The 22,192-nt window shown below is 38.6% G+C and overlaps 1 protein-coding gene across 3 annotated transcripts in view; it reads left to right on the plus strand.

The window, feature by feature from the left end:
* Positions 1–21,890, plus strand: part of ANKRD45 (ankyrin repeat domain 45) — a 61,685-nt gene extending 39,795 nt beyond the window's left edge. For 2 of the 3 annotated variants that reach the window (XM_032318755.1, XM_032318754.1), the window contains exons 4-6: positions 11,521–11,615; positions 14,795–14,933; positions 21,596–21,890. In XM_032318755.1, coding sequence (XP_032174646.1) covers positions 11,521–11,615; positions 14,795–14,933; positions 21,596–21,690 — 329 coding nt within the window. In that variant the 3' untranslated portion in view covers positions 21,691–21,890. Of the gene's footprint in view, positions 1–11,520; positions 11,616–14,794; positions 14,934–17,800; positions 17,914–21,595 lie in introns of those variants that run through there. The other variant, XM_032318756.1, reaches the window with a different exon arrangement.
* The last annotated feature ends 302 nt before the right edge of the window (positions 21,891–22,192 follow it).

Below are 22,192 nucleotides of genomic sequence, written 5' to 3' on the forward strand. Positions count from 1 at the left end.
TACTTATATCTCTTCCAAGCCTTCTGAAGTAAGGCAGTTTTATAAGTTGCTAGAGCCATACCCTTCCACACAATTTAGCATTTGCTTCTGTTTTGTTTGTTTGGTTTTTTTTCATTCTGTTTTTTCACTCTTCCCTTCAAATAGCTAAGCAAAAACTGAGTTCCAACCCTCTTTTAAATTATGTCCCTGTGGCGGCAATGTGGTACTGTCTGATAGTGAGTGAGGGGTGGGGAATTTGGCATGGAGTATGATAAAAAGATAAGACATAGGTCCTGCCTTTAAAAAGCTTACAGTCTAGAGATAGAAGCAAAAAATAAGATCAGAAAAATTATAAGACAGACTAAAATGAGAGCTAACTCAAATTATAATCATGTAACGGTTGAGAGAGCAATGAGCTCTACTTGGGAGAATCAGAAATTTCACAGAAGAGTATTTGAGTCAGCTTTGAAGAATGAATAGAATTTTGGGGGCGCCTGGGTGGCTCAGTGGGTTAAGCCTTTACCTTCGACTCAGGTCATGATCTCAGGGTCCTGGGATCAGGCTCTCTGCTCAGTGGGGAGCCTGGTTCCCCCTCAACCTCTGCCTGTCTCTCTGCCTACTTATGATATCTGTCTGTAAAATAAAATCTTTTTTGAAAAGGAGTAAAATTTTGGAAGATGACAATGTCGAGAGGGCATCTTAGGTTGAGGAAACATAATAAATTGTATGTCAACATTCATATAATAAATATTTATCGAGTACCTCTATGTGCTAAATACTCTTCCAGGACCTGAGAATATATGTACAACTTGGCACAAAAAAGAATATGTTCCTGACGTTTACTTTCCAGGAGGAAGACCCAGAAATTTATGTCAAAATCTATAAATCTATGGAGTGCTTTCAAGAAAAGTAGAGCAGCAAAGGGGGTTATGAAGTCGCCAGTAAGGGAATGAGTGAGTGTGCGTTCCCTTAGAGAGGGCGATCAGGAAAGGCCTCTCTGATAGGCAAATGTCGGAACAGAGACCTGAAGAACTGAGAGTGAGGTTGGCAGGTGGGGATATTGCTCTGTAAATAATGGTTAAACTCTCTGGATGAATGCTGGAAGGGCTGAAGCTAGACAGGTAGTTTGTGGCTAGATGAGTGTTGGAGAGATCTGTGTTTTATTCAGTAGTCAGTAGGGAGTCATTTAGAGAGTTTTGAGGAAAGGAGTGACATCATAATAAACTTACCCAGTGCTTTACTCTGTCCCAGGCACTGCGCCAAGACACGTGCATGCATCATAGTACACTTTGTTTAGTTCTTAGGACAATTCTGTGAGGACTGTACTATAATACTTTCCTTTTATAGACAAAACTTAGAGGTGTTACTGTGGTCTAAATGTTTGTGTCTCCCCCACCCCCAACTCATATGTTGGATACTAATGCCCAGTGTCATAGTTTTAGGTGGAACCCTCAGGAATAAGATTAGTGCCCTTGTAAGCGTTCCCACAGAGCTCCCTGGTCCCCTCCACCGTGTGAAGGCATAGTGAGAAGGTGCCAGCTATGAAGGAAGAGCGCTCCTCAGACCGCAGCCATGTTGGTGCCTTGATCTTGGATTTCTCAGTCTCCAGAACTTTGAGAAATGAATTTCTGTTGTTTATAATCTACCCGGCCAGTGATGTTTTGCCATAGCAGCCTGAATGCCTTACACAGGTGGTGGTAGGAGGATGCTCCTTTCTCTACCAAACCACCCCAAATAGACACATGCTCTTGGTAAAATCAGTGCACTTATTATACAAATGCAGTTTCATGACAAGTTCTTTAGTCCTGTCTTCTAATTCCTCCATCCTGTATTGGAATTCTGGAACTACCACTGACTCCAAGTTACCCAAATAGTGTAGCCAAAATCTAGACCTTGGATTCCAGTTTAGAGAATTAATTTTGCTTGTAGCATGAATGAAGCTGTGAAGGGCTGAAAGCAAGGATACTAGTTAATTGGTCCCTGTACATTAATACAATTCCTGGAGCACCTGGGTGGCTCAGTCCATTGAGTGTCCAACTCTTGATCTTGACTTGGGTCTTGATCTCAGGGTCGTGCATTCAAGCCCTGTGTTGAGCCCAGCATGGAGCCTACTGAAGAAATAAACAAACAAACAAAACCCCAAAAAACTATTCCAGACATGGGTCTGAATTTGACCTCTCTTATTATGTCCACTTTACAGATAGACAAATGAAGCTTAAGAGTTTGTTAGGTAGTAGAGATGACACAGCTGAATATTACAGTGAATTTTTTTGAGTTCCTATTTCAATTCCAGTTAGTTACCATACAGTGTAATATTAGTTTCAGGTATACAATTTAGTGATTCAACACCTCCACACAACACCCAGTGCTCATCACGACAAGTACCCCCCTCAATCCCCATCACCCGTTTCACCCAGTCCCCCCCACCCCATAACCATCAGTTTGTTCTCTATAGTTAAGAATCTATTTCTTGGTGTGCCCCCTCTCTTTTTTTCCCTTATACACCTTTGTTTTTTTTTCTTAAATTCCTCATAGGAGCAATATCATATGGTATTTGTCTTTTTCTGATTGACTTATTTTGCTTAGCATAATACTCTCTAGCTCCATCCACATCCTTGCAAATGGCCAGATTGCATCCTTTTTTAAGGTTAAGTAATATTCTATTTTATATATATACCACGTCAGTATAGATGTCCTTCAGTTGATGGACACTTGGGCTCTTTCGGTAATCTGGCTGTTGTAGATAGTGCTGCTATAAACATCAGGGCGCACATATCCTTTGAATTAGTGTTGTTGTATTCTTTGGGTAACACATAGTGCTGCAATTGCTGAATTGTAGAGTGGTTCTAGTTTTGACTCTTTGAGGATTCTCTGTACTTGCCCTGGTTTGCCTTCCCAACAGCAGTGCAAGAGGGCTCCTCTTTCTCCACATCCTCATCAACACCTGTTGTTTCTTGTGTTTTTTATTTTAGCCATTCTGACAGGTGTGAGGTGATATTTCACTGTAGTTTTGATTTGTATTTCCCTGATGATGAGTGATGTGGAACATCTTTTCATGTGTCTGTTGGCCAGTGGATATCTTCTTTAGAAAAAATGTCTCTCTGTGTCTTTTACCCATTTTTTCATTGGATTATTTGTTTTTTGAGTGCTGAGTTGCATAGGTTCTTTATATATATTGGATACAATCCCTTTATCAGAGATGTAATTTGCAATTATTGTCCCCCATTCCACAGGTTGACTTTTAGTTTTGTAGTTTGTTTCCTTCTCTGTGCAGAAGATTTTTATTCTGATGAAGTCCAAGCCTTTGTTTTTGCTCTTGTTTTCCTTGCCTCCAGAGACATATCTAGAAAGAATTTGCTGTGGCTGATGTCAAAGAGGTTACTGCCTGTGTTCTCTGCTAGGATTTTAGTAGTTCCCTGTCTCACATTTAGGTGACAGTTATTTGAAGTTATTTTTGTGTATGGTGTAAGAAAGTGGCTCAATTTCATTCTTTTGCATGTTGCTGTCCAGTTTCCCCAACAGCATTGGTTGAAGAGACTCTTTTCTAATGGCTATTAATTCCTGCTTTATTGAAGATAAATTTTTTTAAAGATTTTATTTATTTATTTGACAGACAGAGATCACAAGTAGGCAGAGAGGCAGGCAGAGAGAGAGGAGGAAGCAGGCTCCCTGCCAAGCAGAGAGCCCCATGTGGGGCTCGATCCCAGGACCCTGGGATCATGACCTGAGCTGAAGGCAGAGGCTTTAACCCTCTGAGCCACCCAGGTGCCCCTATTGAAGATAAATTAACCCTATAGTTGTGGGTTCATTTCTGGACTCTCTATTCTGTTCCATTGATTTATGTGTCTGTATTTATGCCGGTACCATACTGTTTTGATCACTACAGCTTTGTAATATAACCTGAACTCCAGAATTGTGATGCCTCCAACTTTGCTTTTCTTTTTCAAGGTTGCTTTGGCTATGTGGGGTCTTTTGTGGTTTTATACAAATTTTAGGATTATTTGTTCTAGCTCTGTGAAAAATACTATTGGTAGGGATTACATTAAATATGTAGATCACTTTGGGTAGTATAGAAATTTTAACAATATTTGTTCTTCTAATCCATAAGCATGGAATGTTTTCCCATTTCTTTGTTTTTCATATTCATCTTTTTCATCAGTGTTTTATAGTTTTCAGAGCACTGCTCTTTCACCTTTTAGGTTAGGTTTATTCCTAGATATTTTATAGTTTTTAATATAATTGTAAATGGGATCAATGTCTTAATTTGTCTTTCTCGTTCTTCATTATTGGTATATAGAAATGCAACAGATTTCTGTATGTTGTTTTTGTAACCCGTGACTTTACAGATTTTGTGTATCAGTTCTACAGATTTTTGGTGCAGTCTTTTGGGTTTTCTATATAGAGTATTATATCATTTGCAAATAGTGAAAGTTTGGCTTCTTTTGTGCCAATTTGGGTACCTTTCATTTCTTTTTGTTGTCTGATTGCTGTGGTTAGCACTTCCAGTATTATGTTGAATAACAGTGGTGAGAGTAGACATCCCTGTCTTGTTCCTGACCATGGAGGAAAAGCTCTGTTTTTTTTTTCCCCCATTCAGAATAATATTAGTTGTGGGTTTTTCATATATGGACTTTATTATGCTGACATTTGTTCTTTCTAACCCTCTTTGTTGAGAATTTTTGTCATGAATGGATGTTGTACTTTGTCAAATACTTTTTCTGCATCTGTTGAAAGGGTCATATGGTTCTTATCCTTTCTTTTATTAATGTGGTGTATCACATTGATGATATGTGAATATTGAACCATGCTTGCAGCCCAGGAATAAACCCCACTTCCTTTATTCACAGATGATTCCACCAAACATATAAAGAATAGCTAATACATATTCTTCTCAAACTATTCCAAAAAATAGAAAAGGAAGAAAAATATCCAAAATCATTCTATGAGGCCATGATTGGGGAATGATTCTTTTAATGTACTGTTGGGTTCAGTTTGCTGTTGAGAATTTTTGCATCCATGTTCATCAGGGATATTGGCCTGTAGTTTTCTTTTTAGGGGAGTCTTTTTCTGGTTTTGGTATCAGAGTATTGCTGGCCTCATAGAATGAATTTCAAAACTATTCTTTGTAATAGTTTGAGAAGAATAGATGTTAACTTTTCTTTAAATATTTGGTAGAATTTGTCTGTGAAGCTGTCTGGCCCTGGACTTTGGTTTGTTGGGAGATTTTTATTATTGATTTGGTTTCTTTGCTGGTTATCAGTCTGTTCAAGTTTTCTATTTCTTCCTGTTTCAGTTTTGGTAGTGTATAAGTTTCTAGGAATTTATCCATTTCTTCTAGGCTGTCCAGTTTGTTGGCACATAGTTTTTCATAATCTTCTCTTATGATTGTTTGTATTTCTGTGGTGTTAGTTGTTTCTCCTCTCTTGTGCATGATTTTATTTGGGTCCTTTTTCTTTTCTTTTCTTTTCCTTTTTCTTTTTCTTATCTTTTTGATAAGTAGGGACTTATCAAGTTAGTTAATTCTTTCAAAGAACCATCTCCCAGCTTTATTGATCTTTTCTTTTTTTTTTTTTTTTTTTAGTTTCTATATCATTTATTTCTAATCGTTATTATTTCTTTTCTTCTGTTGGCTTTGAGCTCTTTTTCTTGTCCTTTCTATCCTTTAGGTGTAAGTTTATGTTGTTTATTTGAGATTTTTCTTGCCTCTTAAGGTAGGCCTGTATTGCTATATACTTCCCTCTTGTGACCACTTTTGCTGCATCCAAAACCTTTTGGACCATTTTGTTTTCATATTCATTTGTTTTTATGTATTTTTTATTTCTTATTTGATTTCCTGTTTGACACATTCATTGTTTAGTAGCATGTTGTTTAAGCTCCATGTATTTGTGGACTTTTCAATTTTTTTTTTTTTTTTTGTGGTTGACTTCAAATTTCATAACATTGTGGTCAGAAAATATGGTTGGTATGACCTCAGTCTTTTTGTACTTGTTGAGGCCTGATTTGTGACTTAGTATGCTATCTGGTCTGGAGACCATCCCATGTGCACTAGAAAAGAATATGTACTCTGCTGGTTAGGATGGAATGTTCTGAATATATTTGTTAAGACCATGTGGTCCAGTGTGTCCTTCAAAGCCATTATTTCCTTGTTGATTTCTGTTTAGATGTTGTATGCATTGATATAAGTGGGGTGTTAAAGTCCCCTACTATTATTGTTTTGTTATCAATTAGTTCCTTTATGTTTATTATTTAATGTATTTGAGTGCTCCCATACTGGATGCATAAATATTTATAATTATTAGATCTTCTTGTTGGATTATCCCATTATGATATAATGCCCTTCTTTATCTCTGTTACAGTCTTCATTTTAAAGTCTAGTTTTCCTGTAAAAGTATTGCTACTCTGGTGTTCTTTTGACATCCAGTAGCATGATAAATGGTTCTCTATCCCTTCACTTTCAATCTGCAGGTAAAAAATGAGTCTCATGTAAGCAGCATATAGATGTCTTGTTTGTTTGTTTTTTACTCTGTGTTTTTTGATTTGAACATTTAGTCCATTTACACCCAGAATAATTATTGATAGATATGTACTTAGTGCCATTTTATTACTTGTTTTGTCATTGTTTCTGGAAGTGTTCTCTGTTCCTTTCTTGTCTTTGTCACTTTTGGTCTTTCCTTTCTACTCAGGGAGTCCCTTTTTTTTAGTATATGTGCTGCCGAAGCGAGCACAGGGAGTCCCTTTTAATATTTCTTGCAGGGCTGGTTTAGTTTTTGTTTGTCTGGGAAACTCTTTTTCTCTTCTTCTCTTCTGAATGATGGCCTTGCTGGGTAGAATATTCTTGGCTACAGATTTTTCCCATTCAGCACTTTGAATATGTCATATCACTCCCTTCTGGCTTGCCGTGTTTTTCTTGAGAAATCTGCAGCCAGCCTTGTGGCTCTTCCCTTGTAAGTTAAGGACTCCTTTTGTCTTGCTGCTTTTAAGATTTTTTTTCTTTATCACTATATTTTACAAATTTAGTTACAGTATTTTTGGTGTTGGCCTGCTTTGGTTGATTTTGATGGGAGTTCTTTGTGTCTCTTGGATCTGGATATTTGTTTCCTTCCCCAGATTAGGGAATTTTTTTGCTATTATTTCTTCAAATAAATTTTCTGCCCCCTTTTCTTTCTTCTTCTTCTGGGACTCCTAGAATACAAATGTTATTACTTTTGATGAGGTCACTCAGTTCCCTAGGTCTATTCTCATGTTCCATAATTCATTATCTCTTTTGTCCAGCTTCCTTATTTTCCATTATTTTGTCTTCTGTATTGCTAATTCATTCTTCCTTTTCTTCCAGCCTGGTGTTCATTGCCTCAAGCCCGTTTCTAATCTCAGTTATTGCAATTTCATTTCTGACAGATTCCTTTTAACTCTATTATTTCTGTGTGATGGGTCTCCCTGAAGTCTTCCGTTCTTTTCTCAAATTCAGAGAGTATCCTTATGATGCCTTAAATTCTCCATCAGGCACATTACTTATATTTGTTTCATTTAGATCTCTATCCATAACCTTATCTTATTCTTTCATATGGTCTGAATTCTTCCATCTTGGCACTTTGTTTAAGCCTCTGCTGCCTCCTCCCTCTCCCCCTCATCCCCCTCTTCCTTCTTCACCTCCTTCTCCTTTCTTCTTTTCTTCTTCTTCTTCTTCTTCTTCTTCCTCCTCCTCCTCCTCCTCCTCCTCCTCCTCCTCCTCCTCCTCCTCCTCCTCTTCCTCTTCTTCTTCTTCCACTTCTGTGTGTCTTCCTTTCTCGCTTTAGTTGTAGAATTTGTTCAGGTTCGTTTCTGGGAAATTTAGGATGATCATTATCTACTTGTGTTTGTGGGACAAGATGAGCCTATCGTCCCCCATCCTGCTTCCATCGTTCTCTGTATAGTGATCTTTTTAACTCTCTCAAAAACTCCCATATGGACTTTCATGAGACTGTATGATGACCATGGTAGGCTGGATAATGGCCCCCAAATATATCCAGGTCATTAACTGGAGTCCATGAATGTTATAGGGCAAAATGGACTTCGCAGATATGATTAAGGATTTTGAGATTGAGAAATTATCCTGGATTCTCCTGGTGGACCCTAAATGTAATCACAAGTGTCCTTAAAAGAAGGAAATAGATGTTTGACACGAAGAGGAGGAGGTGATGTGACTGGAAGCAAAGAATGGCATGATGTACTTTGAAGGTGTTGGGAGGGACCATAATCTGAGGAAAACAGAAAATTGCTAGAAGCTGAAAAAGACAAGGAATAGTTTCCCCTCTCAGGCCTTTAAAAGGAGTCAGCACTGTCTGTGCTTGACTTTCATCCAGTGAAGTCAATTCAGACTTCTGGCACTCAGAAATGTAAAAGAATACATTAGTGTCTTAAGCCATCAAGTCTGTCATAATTTATTATAGCAGCCATGGAAAACTAAGACAGATTTTGGTACCTGGAATTAAGGTACAGCTATAAAAAAATATCTAAAAACATAGAAACAGTTTTGGAATTAGATAGTGAGTAGATAGAAGAATTTTGAGGTACAAAATAGAAAAAGCTTAGATTGCCTTGAGCAGACTGTTGGTTGAAACACAGACAGTAGAGATTCTGCTGGTTAGGGTTCATGTTCGTGGAAAACGGAGGAAAGACAAACATGGCAGAAAGCTTGGCTAAATTGTGTCCTGTCTGTATATCAACAGCAGAATTTGTAAGTGGGAAACTTGGACCTTTCGCTAAAGGGATTTCCAAACAAAGTGTTGAAGGCATGACCTGGTTTCTTCTTGTTGCTTATAGTAAAATGTGAGAGGGAAAAGATATACTGAGGAAAAAACCTGTTATGTAAAAGAGAAATGGGACTTGATAACTTGGGAAATTCTCAGCCTATCCAGGTAGCAAAAGTGCTAAAATTAGGAGATTCACTGTTAGGAAAGTGTGCTCTGGAGAAAAAGCAAGGATGTGACTTAACAGTGTTTTGTGGGTGCTGAAGAGATTGGGTGTGTTACTCATGGCTTCCCTCAGCCATCTTAGCAGAAGCCAGAAATAGAAATAAGATTATCTAAGAAGGATCCATGGAGGAGCCTGTTGTTTAACGTAATGAGTCTCTGTGGCTTGCAGGGAGACTCGCAAGGTTTTTGAGGATGTTATACCAGTAGCAGCATTGTCAGTTTGAACAAAGGGAGATGAGAAAACAAAAAGTAAAAAGGTTGTTTGGGGCACCTGGCTGGCTCAGTTGGTTAAGCATCTGGTTTTGGCTTAGGTTATGATCTCAGGGTCCTGGGATCGAGCCCCGCATCGTGTCATCAGGCTCCCTGCTCAGTGAGGAGTCTGCTTCTCCTTTTCCCTCCCCCACTTCCCCTGATTGTGCTCTCTCTCTCTCTCAAATAGATAAATAAAATCTTAAAAGAAAAAAAAAAAAAAAAGGAAAAAAGGCTGCTGGACTCCCAGAACTCTGCAGGCAGGAAACAGACTGATGAGGCTATTCAGCTGTGAACACATGCTACCTTTCCTTAAAAAAAAAAAAAAAAAAAAAATGGAATGCAGTCTGGAGCGCCGGCCAAGAGGATGGAACCTTCTACCACATAGGATTATTCCTAGGTCTTGACATCTAATAGGATTTGCCCAGTGGGATTCTAAAATTGCTTGGGACTGGTGACTCCTGTTTTCCTTCCACTTCCTCCCTTTCTGAATGGCAGTGTCTACAACTCTTACACTGCGTCTGTCCCACCATTGTGTTTTGGGAGTAGAGAACTCGATTTCTAGTTTCACTAGTCTGTAGGTGGAGAGGAATTTTACTCCAGGTTGATGAATCACACCAAAGTTTCACCCATAGCTTGTTTAGATGATTTAGATAATGAGATTTAAGACTTCTGAGTTGATATTTTAGATGAGCATTTAGACATTGGGTTGATATTGTAATGTGTTGAGATTTTTGGATGTTGGGATGAGGTGAATATATTTTGCATGTGGGATAGTTGTGAATTTTAGGGCAGGCTGTGATGAGCTGAAAAATGGCTACCAAACAAACATATCTAGGTCCTTATACCTGGAAACTGTGAATGTTATTTCACATGGCAAATTGGATTTTGTAGATCCTTCAGTCAAGCTTGGGGAGATTATTCTGGATTATCAAGGTGAGACCCAATAAACTTTGAAGATGGAGGAAGGAGCTACCAGTCATGGATACAAGCTACCACTAGGGCAAGAAAATGGGTCTTCCTCGTAGGTTCCTCAGAAGAAATCAGCCCAACACCTTGACTTTAGCCCATTGATACCAATTTTAAATTCTGGATACCAGAACTATGAGAATAAATTTGTGTTGTTGTAAGCTATCAAAATCTATGGTCATTTGTTATAGCAGTCACAGAAGGTAAATACACCAAAGCTTCAAATTAATTTGGGGCTTATCTACAATTTGCAATATTCAGTTGTTCCATCTAGGAATATGGTAAACCTTTCCATTTATTTGAGTCTTTTATTTCTCTCAAGGTGTAATTTTATTCAAATAGGTTTTGCAGATTTTGTGATGACTTTACTATGGATGCTATAATGAATGGAATTATTTTAAACACTTGAAAGAAGGAAATAAAGAAAGAGAGAGAGAGAGAGAAGGAAAGAAAGAAAGAAAATAAATCCGGGTGCCTGGCTGGCTCAGTTGGAGGAGCATGCCTCTCTTGATCTCAGGGTCATGGATTTGAGCCTCATGTTGAGTGTAGAGATTACTTATATAAATAAATATTTTAAAAAGAGAAAAAACTATTTTTGAGTTTATTTTGAAGGACCACAAAGGGTAAAAGCAAGTGACAGCTTATTTATTGGAAATGAAATTTTGTTCCTTTCTCTAGAGTAGATTTTTTTTTAAAGATTTTATTTATTTATTTGACAGAGAGAGATCACAAGTAGGCAGAGAGGCAGGCAGAGAGAGAGGAGGAAGCAGGCTTCCCACCAAGCAGAGAGCCCTATGTGGGACTCGATCCCAGGACCCTGAGATCATGACCTGAGCCGAAGACAGAGGCTTAACCCACTGAGCCACCCAGGTGCCCTCTAGAGTAGATTTTTTAATGGAATATGGACTCTTTAGGATTAGGTGTCACATTTTATATTTATTTGTCTTCAAAATTTTAGCATCATTTTAGGAACACAATGAATGTCCCAAAGTGCTATGCGAGTTAAGTTATCTATCTTGAAATTCAATGAAACAACCTTAACAAATCTACACACATTTTTAAAAAAATTTTTTACTTTACTTAAATGAGAGCAGCAAGAGGAGAGAGAATGAGCCGGGTGGGGAAGGGGCAGATGTAGGGGAAGAAGCAGATTCCTCACTGAGCAGGGATCCCAACATGGGGCTCAGTCACGGGACCCCAAGATCATGACCTGAGCTGAAGGCAGACACTTAACCAACTGAGCCACCCAGGTGCCCATTCTATTACATAGTCTTTATAAACTCCGGATATATAATAGTACCTTATAAATAATTGAGCGTATTTTTTTAGTCTTTGTCTTACTGTTGTGCATTTTATTGTCCTATTCCTTCAGAGGCAAGGCTGGCTCTGAAAAAATATATTGCAAAGGTCTCTGGAGCTGTTACAGACACAGAAAAGGGACCAGGGAAGCTCTTTAAGGAAGACAAGGTACTGCATTATGATTATTGTTTGTTCCGAAGTCTTTTGAGATTTTTGCTTTCCATCTTTAGTTTCTATACGAATGCTCTAGAGGTAGATGGTGGTCCTTATTGCTGTCTTGTCCCTGCCTCCCAACTTTCCTCCCACCCTCTCCCCTCCCTCCTTCCTTCCCTTACTCCTTCCTTAGTAAACTACTCGTAAGAAATAGACTGATAAAAATTAAATGGAATAGTATTAAGGAGTGACATAGAGATGTATGTACTAAGTACCACACTCAATAGCATGATACGTTTTCAAAAAAATAAATTTATTTATTTTTTGAGAGAGAAAACATGAGCATGCATGAGCAAGAGGGGAGGGGGCGGGGCAGAGGGACAGGAAGACAGAATCTTAGGCAGACTCTGCATGCTGAGTGGGGATCCTGATGCAAGGCTCAATCTTACAACCCTGAGATCACCATCTTGAGATCATGACCTGAGCCCAAATCAAGAGACAGATGCTTAACTGAGTCAGCTAGGCACCTGAACTTGAATACATTTTTTAAATGTACTGTTGAGTGGGAAAAAAAATCAGGAAAGACTACAGAGATTTTCATAAACTTCAAGACCAAGCAAAATAAAACTGTATTGTTTAGGGATACCTATGTATAGAGTAAAACTATTAGAAAAGAAAGCAAAGTTATAAGCACAGATTGTCATTATCTCTTGGAGGAGGATTGGGAGATGAATTACAGGCAGGGCACAGAAATAGCGTTATTCTGGCAATGTTCTGGTTATTCTGTTGATTAGTGGGGTCTATTGATACTCATTTCATTAAGTTTTGCTTTAAAACTTACATATATATCATATTTTAGTTTCTTTGTATACATATATTATATATTCAAAGTTTACATAATGGTAAAAAAAAAGATACACAAATAGAAGGAGAGCTAATTGTCAAGCCAACTTCCCACATTTACCATATACTAAGTTCTGCATATAGAGTAGTTTATTGCTTTGGATATACACTAAAATAAGAAAATGTGCTCCAGGTACCAGAAATGTGTTTTGGTTTTAAGTTCTCTCTCTCGGAGTGCCTGGGTGGCTCACTCCGTTGGATGACTTGATTTCAGCTCTGGTTGTGATCTCAGGGTGGTGGAATGGAGTCCCACATAGGGCTCCTCACTTAGTGGTCTGCTTGAGATTCTCTCTCTCTCTTTGTATGCCCCTCCCCCTGCTTGGGCATGCACTCTCTCTCTCAAATAAATAAATCTTTATAAAAATAAATGATGTCTTGCATTTCTGTACAAGATGTTCTGTGAATTCCTTGTAACTTAAAATTCTGATGAAAAGCAATTACCTATTGCTCAAAATGTAATACATCCCCACCTCTGAGAACATGAGAAGTTACACATTTTACTTGTGGTTTGTAAAACACTTTACAAAAGATCTCTTTTGAGACCAACAAAATATAGGCAAAATTCTATTAGAATCTATTGGATTCTAATTCCCAGCTATTGGATCTGGGAAACAAAAATTTCCTGCCACAGACAGTACCTTGTCTAACAAGTTACTATAAAAGCTTTTTTAATTTCAATTTTTAAATATTTGGTTATTTGAACTAGAAAATACTGTGTACATGTAGTAATAATTAGAATAAAATTGAAATGCCTAAACTAAACTTAACTTTCTTTCTTCCATTTCCAGTCTTACTACCTTACCCTGTGGTTCCGATAACAAGCTTGTGTTAATTTCGCCATAATTGTCCCATCAGTTCTATAAACATATGTACGCACACATAAACGTACATACATTTTATAAAGTTTTGTTTTTATATAAGTGGGATTACACTATACATTTTATTCTTTTTTAAAACTAAATATAATTCCTTAATTTGCTTTTCTTTCTTTTAATAATATATTATGAACATCTTTTCAAATCCACTTGATTCTACCTATGTCTGCGTACAGTACTGCTTATTTAATAATATGGACAGGCCATACAATAAAGCATTCATTTCTCTTTCTTATTACTAACCATAGAACAAGTGAACATCTTATTTTTTTAAGACTTTATTTATTTATTTATTTGACAGACAGAGATCACAAGTTGGCAGAGTGGCAGGCAGAGGGAGAAGGAGAGGGAGAAAGAGACTCCCTGCCGAGCAAGGAGCCTGATGTGGAGCTCAGTCCCAGGACCCTGGGATCATGACCTGAGCCGAAGGCAGACTCTTAACTGACTGAGCCATCCGGGGCCTCCAAATAAACATCTTAAAGCAGATGCCCTCAGTTTGCTGTGCACGACACAGTTAGCTTTGCAGTGCAAACTGAGACGTTTTCAGTGAGGTGGAGCTCTTCTGGAATTTCTTGCACTTCCTCTCCTCTGAACCATCTGAGAGGGAATAAAATAGCATTGTGTATTTAGTTGCCTTTGGGTCATACCATCCATCTGTTCTTCTCCAACCTTTGCAAACACTTCTCTTCTCACAGGGCCCACTGAAACTAAAGAATTAGGGAGAGGGTATTCACTGGCCCAAGACTTAATGACTCTAGATTATGAGTTTTATTATATGCAACATTCCACTGATGTTAGAGCTGTGTGTCCAACATAGCAACTACTAGCCACATGTAGCTGTTTTAAGTTAGAATTAATTAAAATTAAATCAAATTAATCCAGTTCCTTGGTCAGACTAGCCCCTTTTCTAGTACTCAGAGGCTATAAATGTCAAATGGTGACTGGTTTGGACAATGCAGATAGCACAGAGCTATGTGTCCAACATAGCAACTACTAGCCACATGTAGCTGTTTTAAGTTAGAATTAATTAAAATTAAATCAAATTAATCCAGTTCCTTGGTCAGACTAGCCCCTTTTCTAGTACTCAGAGGCTATAAATGTCAAATGGTGACTGGTTTGGACAATGCAGATAGCACAGAGCTATGTGTCCAACATAGCAACTACTAGCCACATGTAGCTGTTTTAAGTTAGAATTAATTAAAATTAAATCAAATTAATCCAGTTCCTTGGTCAGACTAGCCCCTTTTCTAGTACTCAGAGGCTATAAATGTCAAATGGTGACTGGTTTGGACAATGCAGATAGCACATTTCCATCATCCTAAAAAAATTGTGTTGGACAGTGCTAGTTTAGAGATACTACAGAGTTTTATTTTCCAATAAACAAGTAGAAAATAAACTCTTTGTTTCTTTCTCTAGAATACCATCCTCACTGCATGCCGTGTAAAAAATGAGTGGTTGGAAACCAATCTGGAAGCTTCCATTAACGAGATTTTTGAACAGAAACAACAATTGGAAGACATTGTGACTCCTATCTTCACAAAAATGGCAACACCGCGTAAGTTTTGGATGAAAATGGTTTGGATGTCAGAAAAGATGAATATGAGGTTCAGTGTTGTTAATTCTGAGATACTCTGATTTTAACAATCTTCATTAAGTAGCCATTAACCTTTTACCAGCACATATACGAGTATGAACTCCCTGGGTTTGTTATTAGTTTCAGTATTAAGAATAACTAAAAATAATAACTGAATTATTTTTACAGAGAATGTCTAATACTAATCTTACTATTGTCACCATTACTCATTGTTTAATTTTACATAATTTACTGTGCCTTTGAATTTCAACTAAGAAGGCATGTCCTCCTAGGAGATAGAGTGGCAGAATTTGAAAAAGCACTTTCAGTTTTATAACTGTATTTTTTAAAGCCTGTTGGGGGAATACTCTTCTGTCCCACTATCAGGAGGGTGCACTATCAGAATCTTGGTGGCAGGCATACCTAAGAATTTTTTAAATATCAGGTTTATTGGGATATAATTCTTAGACTATAAAATTCACCATTTAAGAATGTACAAGTCAGCAGTTTTCAGTGTATTCAAGGAGTTATATAATCATCACCACCATCTAATCTCAGAACATTTTATCACCCCAAAAAGAAACACTATTGGCAATCACCTCCTACCTCCTACGAGCCTCCGGCAACCACTAATCATTCCTTTTTCTGTAGTTTTTCCTGTTCTGGACATTTTCACGAATCATACAATTTATGGTGTTCTGTGTCTGGATTCTTTCATTTAGCTTATTGTTGTCAAGGTTCCTCCATGTTGGAACATGTTTCAGTGTTCCTTTTTTTCCCCTGAATAATATTCTGTTGTGTGGATTCAAATTTATCTGTGCATTAGTTGGTGGATATTTGAGTTTCCATGCTTTTGGCTATTATAAATAACAATGCTGTGAACTTTCCTATACAAATTTGTGTGACTGCTGGTTTTCATTTCTTCTGGGAGAATTGCCAGGCTGTGCCTAATCATTTAGGCAGTGTATGTGAAGACTCCGTTTTCTCCACATCATCATCAACATTTGTTATTGTCCTTTTTGTGCTGTCCTTTTAAAAAAATTTAGCTATCCTAGTGGGTGTAAAGTGATACCTTAATGTAGATCTAATTTGTATTTCCTTAATAACGGATGATGTTAAGCATATTTTTATGTGTTTACCGGCCCATTTGTATACTTTCTGTAGAGAGGTATCTGTTCGAATCCTTTGTCCATTTCCAAGCTGGGTTGTCTTTTTATTATTGATTTGTAAGTGTTCTTTATGTATTTTGTGGAGTCAAGTCCCTTATCAGATATATGCTTTGCAAGGATTTTCTCCCATTCTGTGGATTATCTTTTCATTTTCTTGTGTTCTTTGAGACAGAAAAGGCTTTAAGTTTGAAGTCCAATTTATCCGGTTTTCCTTCTGTTGCTTGTGTGTGTCATGTCTAAGAAACCTTGCTTTATCCAAGGTCACCAAGATTTACTCCTATGTTTTCTTTGTAAGAGTTTTGTAGTTTTAGCTCTTTTCTTTTAGCTCTATGGTCCATTTTAAGTTCTTTTTTATATAGGATGTGAACTCATTCTTTTGAATGTGGACACTCAGTACCTAAGATTTTTTTGTTTATCAAAAGGTGCTATGTTTTTTTAAAGGTTAAGACAAACAAACCTAGATCTTCTGGCAGAATATCCCTTGCCGTCTTTACCCAGTATCTGTAGCGCTTATGCATAGCCCATGCCTAGTCCCCTGAAGGGAGACTGAGGCTTTACACCGTCCTTGTCTGTAAGCAGCCCACCTCCCAGTTTGTTAGTGAGCGTGCATACCTGAAAAGTTAAACTCAGTGCTGTGTATGTTCAAAGATGCCTAAGTATGAAGAGGAAGCATCATGAAGGAAGAGGAATTGCCTGAACGGATGGGTAGCAAGCGTGGAACATGAAGGGAATTCTAGAATGAAAGCCCAGTATGATGATGAAACGTTCAAACACGGGAATAGAGAGGTGGCCAAGATCCATTTGGCTGATTGTGGTTGAGTGTGTGAGCGGCAGTAGAAAACAGTTGGAGAGTTAACTGGTGCTCACTTCATTAAAAGTACTGAATTAGAAGCTTGGAAGTTTGGTCTTTATTTCTAGGGCAGAGGGTTGCCATTAAAAGCTTTGGGTAGCAGAGAAGAGGAATTTAGTAGGGGAGAATACTACGGCTTTCCTTATAAAATGGCTGAAGAAGAGATTAGAGAGAGTGAGACCAACATAATCCAGGAGGGAGATGACTAAGGCCTGAATTACTAATGGTACCGTTTGGTTCCCACTGTCTCCCTCTGCTCCACCACTGCCGTTAGCCTGGCCCGTAACCTCTCCCTGCTTCCCTTCCCATCTTCCAGGAAGATCACCTCTCCCCCCACATCTCCTCCATGCCCTCCAAACACCCAGTATCTTACACTTTCATGCTATAGAAGTGTTAGGTCTTGATGGAACCTCTGAAATGACCCCCTCAGTTTACAGTGAAGAAAGTGAAGACCAGAGAGGACAAGCAGTTTATTCAGAGTTATTCTATTCATAGCAGAATGAGGAAGAATTATACCGGCTCTATGGGAAATGTGACCTCATAGCTTTAAATATGAAAAAAAAAAGAGAGAGAGATGGGTAGGGGAAAATTCTTGACTTGACATAACACCAAGGCTTAATTCAAGACTGGTTCAGGCTGGGGCATACTCATTTATTTCATGCCAGTTATTTTTAAAAATGGCTTCATTTTTGTTTTATAAAACAAGCTAATTGAGTGTTCAGGCTGGGGCATACTCATTTATTTCATGCCAATTATTTTTAAAAATGGCTTCATTTTTATTTTATAAAACAAGCTAATTGAGTGTAATTTTAAAATCTGCTTCCTTTCAGGTCATGTGAAAAGTGGCAAATCCGTAGCCTAAGCCATGGTCAGAAAAGAAGTCAAGATCATACCTTCTACTGAACATGTATTTTATAAAAGACCACACTTCCTTCTAGTATTTATAAAAGCAAACTTAATACGCCAACTGAAGTTAAGAAAATTGATGTGGGGTTTTATAAAAAGGTTTAAGTATGAAATTAAATCACCCTTTTCAAAATTTTACCCTATTCAGCATGCTTACATCCAGATGCTCTGGCCTTGCCTCTGCCGCAAGTGCAGGACCGTGTGAGTCCCACATGCTCTTTCCAGAGAGCACGCGGGCAAATCACTCACCAAGGCTCTCCGCAAGCCCTCCCATCTGCACAGAGAACCTAACAATTGTCTGTGTAACTGAGGCAGGACATTTCCATTCAACTGAGGAATTATATTAAAAAAAAAAAAAAGATATATTAGTTGGGAAAAATTCGTTCTTCCTTTCTCAAAAGGAAACTGTAGAACACCATTCTAGAGCAACGACTACTTTTCACATCCAAATTAAAATTTACCTGTGAGGTGGCATTTAGTCTGTTAGTGAAACCTCGTTTCTTTAACTTCCACCTCCTTGGTCTCTCTCCCTCTCTCTCTCTCTCCACGCACGTGCGCGCGTGTGCACGCACACACACACACACACACACACACTTAGATTTACCCTAATCTGTAGGTTTGGCGATATAGAAATTTTAGCAGGACTCCACGGTATCTTTGTTTCTGTTCTGTTTTCTATTTTTTAGGTTTTAAGTATCACTGCTGGTTTCATGTTAGTGATTTGGAATGTCTTTTTTTCCCTAGTTTATCTGAAAGCCCCCGAACCTCCCATTATTCTGATTTTGTGGAATACTTTTCTAGAAAGAACATGTTTAAGAAAAAACCCCACATTTATTTGTTGTCCTTATGACTTCCTTTTTTTGTCCTTCCCTGAAAGCTGGTTTTTCCTTATAGAGGGGAAAGAGAAGAAATAGGGAATTTAGTAATTCCTTGTCCGCTGACATTTTCTCAACCATGATTTTTTGGTAACACTTTTAAATTTGTGTCACAGATTTTTAAGTTTTGAGATCATTTTTATGCATGAGCACTTGCGTTTCAGTTGCCTTAAGCAAAAGAACAGGGCAGTAACTGTCACTCCCCTCTGGTAGGCCCAGTGGTGTTTTGGGAGCCCTACAGGTGGTTCTGTGTTTGCTCCATCCTTCTCCTGCTGTGAGAAGTCCATTACCTTTAAGCACTGCAGCAATTTGGGACAAGGCTAGTCGCCATTTTTACTGTTTCTGCTCTAATTCTCTGTTTTCTGAGCCTTGCTCTTGAGTATGACATGACTTCCCAGGCATGTGGTCCCGGTAATTAGGGTGGATTCCTGAATCTCACTTCAGAGATTCCTAGGTGAGACTGAGGCACTTATGGAGATTTTGGTACAAAATAAACCCCTCTCTTTTTTATCTTTCAGTCCTTATCTTCAAACTTCCTAAAACTTGTAATGTATATAGTCATGCTGTCTTTTGGAATTCTTTGGTTGGCACCTTTATGTCATTATGGTTCCTTTACTTCTTCTTTTTTTAATTATTTATTTATGAGAGAGAGAGCGAGCGCACAAGCACAGGTTGGGGGAGGGGCAGAGGGAGAGGGAGAAGCAGGCTCTTCACTGAGCAGGGAGCCTGATGTGGGGCTCAATCCCAGGACACTGGGATCGTGACCTGAGCCATCGGCAGACACTTAACTGACTGAACCACCCAGGTGCTCTTGGTTCCTTTACTTTTTTTTCTTTTTTAAAGATTTTATTTATTTATTTGACAGAGAGAGATCGCAAGTAGGCAGAGAGGCAGGCAGAGGGAGAGGGGGAAGCAGGCTCCCTGCTGAGCCGAGAGCTGGATGTGGGGCTTGATCCCAGGACCCCGACACCATGACCCGAGCCAAAGGCAGAGGCTTAACCCACTGAGCCACCCAGGCACTCCAGTTCCTTTTCTTTTTTAACAATCTCCTTTTCTAACACCTTCACTAGTTTCTGCAGTCTGAATGTGCTTGTATCCCCCAAAATTCATATGTTAAGAGCAAATCCTAATGTGATGGTGTGAGGAGGTGGGGCCTTTTGAAGGTCTTGTCTTATGAAAGAGACCTTCAAACAGTTCACTTGCCCCATGCACCATGCAAGGTTATAGTGAGAAGATATGTGTCAAGGAGATGGGCTCTCCCCAGACAGTGCATCTTCTGGCACCAATGATCTTGGACTTCCCAGCCTCCAGAACTGTAAGAAATAAATGTTTGTTGTTTATAAAGTATCCAATTGATGGTCATTCATTATAGCAGCTTGAACCAAGATGCCAGCTCCTGTTCTTCATCTTGCCTCCAGCAACAGAAACTTCTCGAAAGTCACCCCTAGCTTACAATTTTATATGCCAGGTATACCTCAATAAAGCTGTAAAAAGGAAAAAAAAACAACTCACAATTCTGACCCTTGGCAAAGAAGTCTGTAACTCTCCACCCCATAACCTTCTCTGTTCCCAGTGTTAGGTTCCCTCCTCCTTTGGGGCACCCATAGTGCTAATAGCTACATATATATTCTATTTAATCGTTCATGTTTGCCTCCCCACATGAATTATGAGCTTTTTGAGGGTAGGGGTTTTGTCATGTTTTTCTTCATACCTTAAGCGCCTGTAAGATAGTAAGTTAATAAATAACAGTTGAATAAATTCTCTTTTGGTGCTACCTTATTCCTGGAGCTCACTAGTCTTCCTTCATTTATAGAACTTATTCACCTTTTCTAAAAATGACTCCTGAACCCTCCTCTGCATATCTTGTTTGTGCCAGTGCCCCATTTCTACTCCCACTCTCCCAGTAGACTAGCCTCATGTACACACAGCATCATGACTATGTATCTAGTTTTCCCCGTAACTTTCTATTTTCTGACCTTTACTTTGGATTCCACACGACTTTGTAGTCATGTGAACCTGGTGATTACTAAGGGATTCCTGGATCTCACTTCAAAGGTTCCACTGATGTGAGGATCTGAGTTTTGAGAGCTATAGTACTTCTCGTGATCTGTCATTGTGTTGAATTCATAAGAGAGTTAAAATACCCTTGTGTTTTGAGTTTGAACTGTTACAGGTAGCTGCAGATGTTTTCTGAAAACCCACAGACTAATTTCAGTGTGCATACTAGTAAATTAAATCACATTATTTGAGAGGTGGTCAAGCAAAGGCTAAATTCAGTGCTGTGATAAACTCTAGACAGTGGTTTCTAAAGACTTCTATATTTTCACTGGAAAAAAATGTGAAAAAATGGAGGACATTGAAATGACATCACTAAGAAAACAACTACTATCTGCTATCACTATTACTTAATAAGAGACATTTTAACATCAGAAAAGAAGCAAAGGTATGATTCATTATAAGGCTCTGCCCTTTAAATTGAATAAATTAAACTTAATTATGGACTTATATTTTTTTCTCATTTTGCCATGTATGCTGGAACTTTTGTCATGAATCACCACTGGTTTATGGTCCAGCCTTTGAGAACAACTGTTTAGACTGAGCTGAACCAGGCAGAATGCTATTTAGGTTAACATGATGCCCCGAGTTGTAAAGGACTGACAATATATTGACACTCAATCTGTGATACATTGTATTCTCCAAGTTGGCCACATCTCCTGCCCCACATGTTCTTCTTACAATGTGATCATGACCTACCTTATGCAGAGAGGTGGGTCTCTGTTTTCTCCTCTTGAATCTGGGCAGGCCTGTGATTATAGTGGAAGTAATACTATGTGATTTCCATAGATCATAAAAAGGGATTCAGTCTCCAGTTAGTTCTTTTGAGATGCCCAGTCTTGGGAACCAGTCTGTATGGAAGGACCCATGTGGACCGAAACTGAGGCCCCAACCCGAAGCCCTGTCTGAGCTCCAGCTAGCAGTCCCCGCCAACCTGCCAGCCATAGGAGTGAGCCATCTTGGAAGTGGATCCTCCAATCAAGCCACCACAGCCAGTGCTATATGGAGCAAAGAAAAGCCTTCTCTGTTGAGTCCTGTCAAAATTGTAGATTTCAGCTAAATAAATGATTGTTGTTGTTTTAACTTATAAAGCTTTGTGTCTGTTTGTTATGCTGCAATATATAACATACCAATTTTGGATGCTGGAAGTGAGAAATGGATGTAACAAACCCTAAAATACGTGGTATTGCCTTTTTTGGGATTGGATGACAGACAGAAGCCCAAAGAGTCTAGAAGAGAGTGTCAGTGAAAGCCTGCAGAATGTTTAAAGGCCTCTCGGAGGTGATTAGTGGGGGTGATGAGAGAGGAAAGCGATAGTAGAAGCTGGAGAAAAGGGGCCCTTGTTAGGTGATGGTGATAAGTTCAATCACACTGTTGTCTAAGTAA

Source organism: Mustela erminea, chromosome 17 (assembly GCF_009829155.1).
Source record: "Mustela erminea isolate mMusErm1 chromosome 17, mMusErm1.Pri, whole genome shotgun sequence".
NCBI classification, from domain to species: Eukaryota; Metazoa; Chordata; class Mammalia; order Carnivora; family Mustelidae; genus Mustela; species Mustela erminea.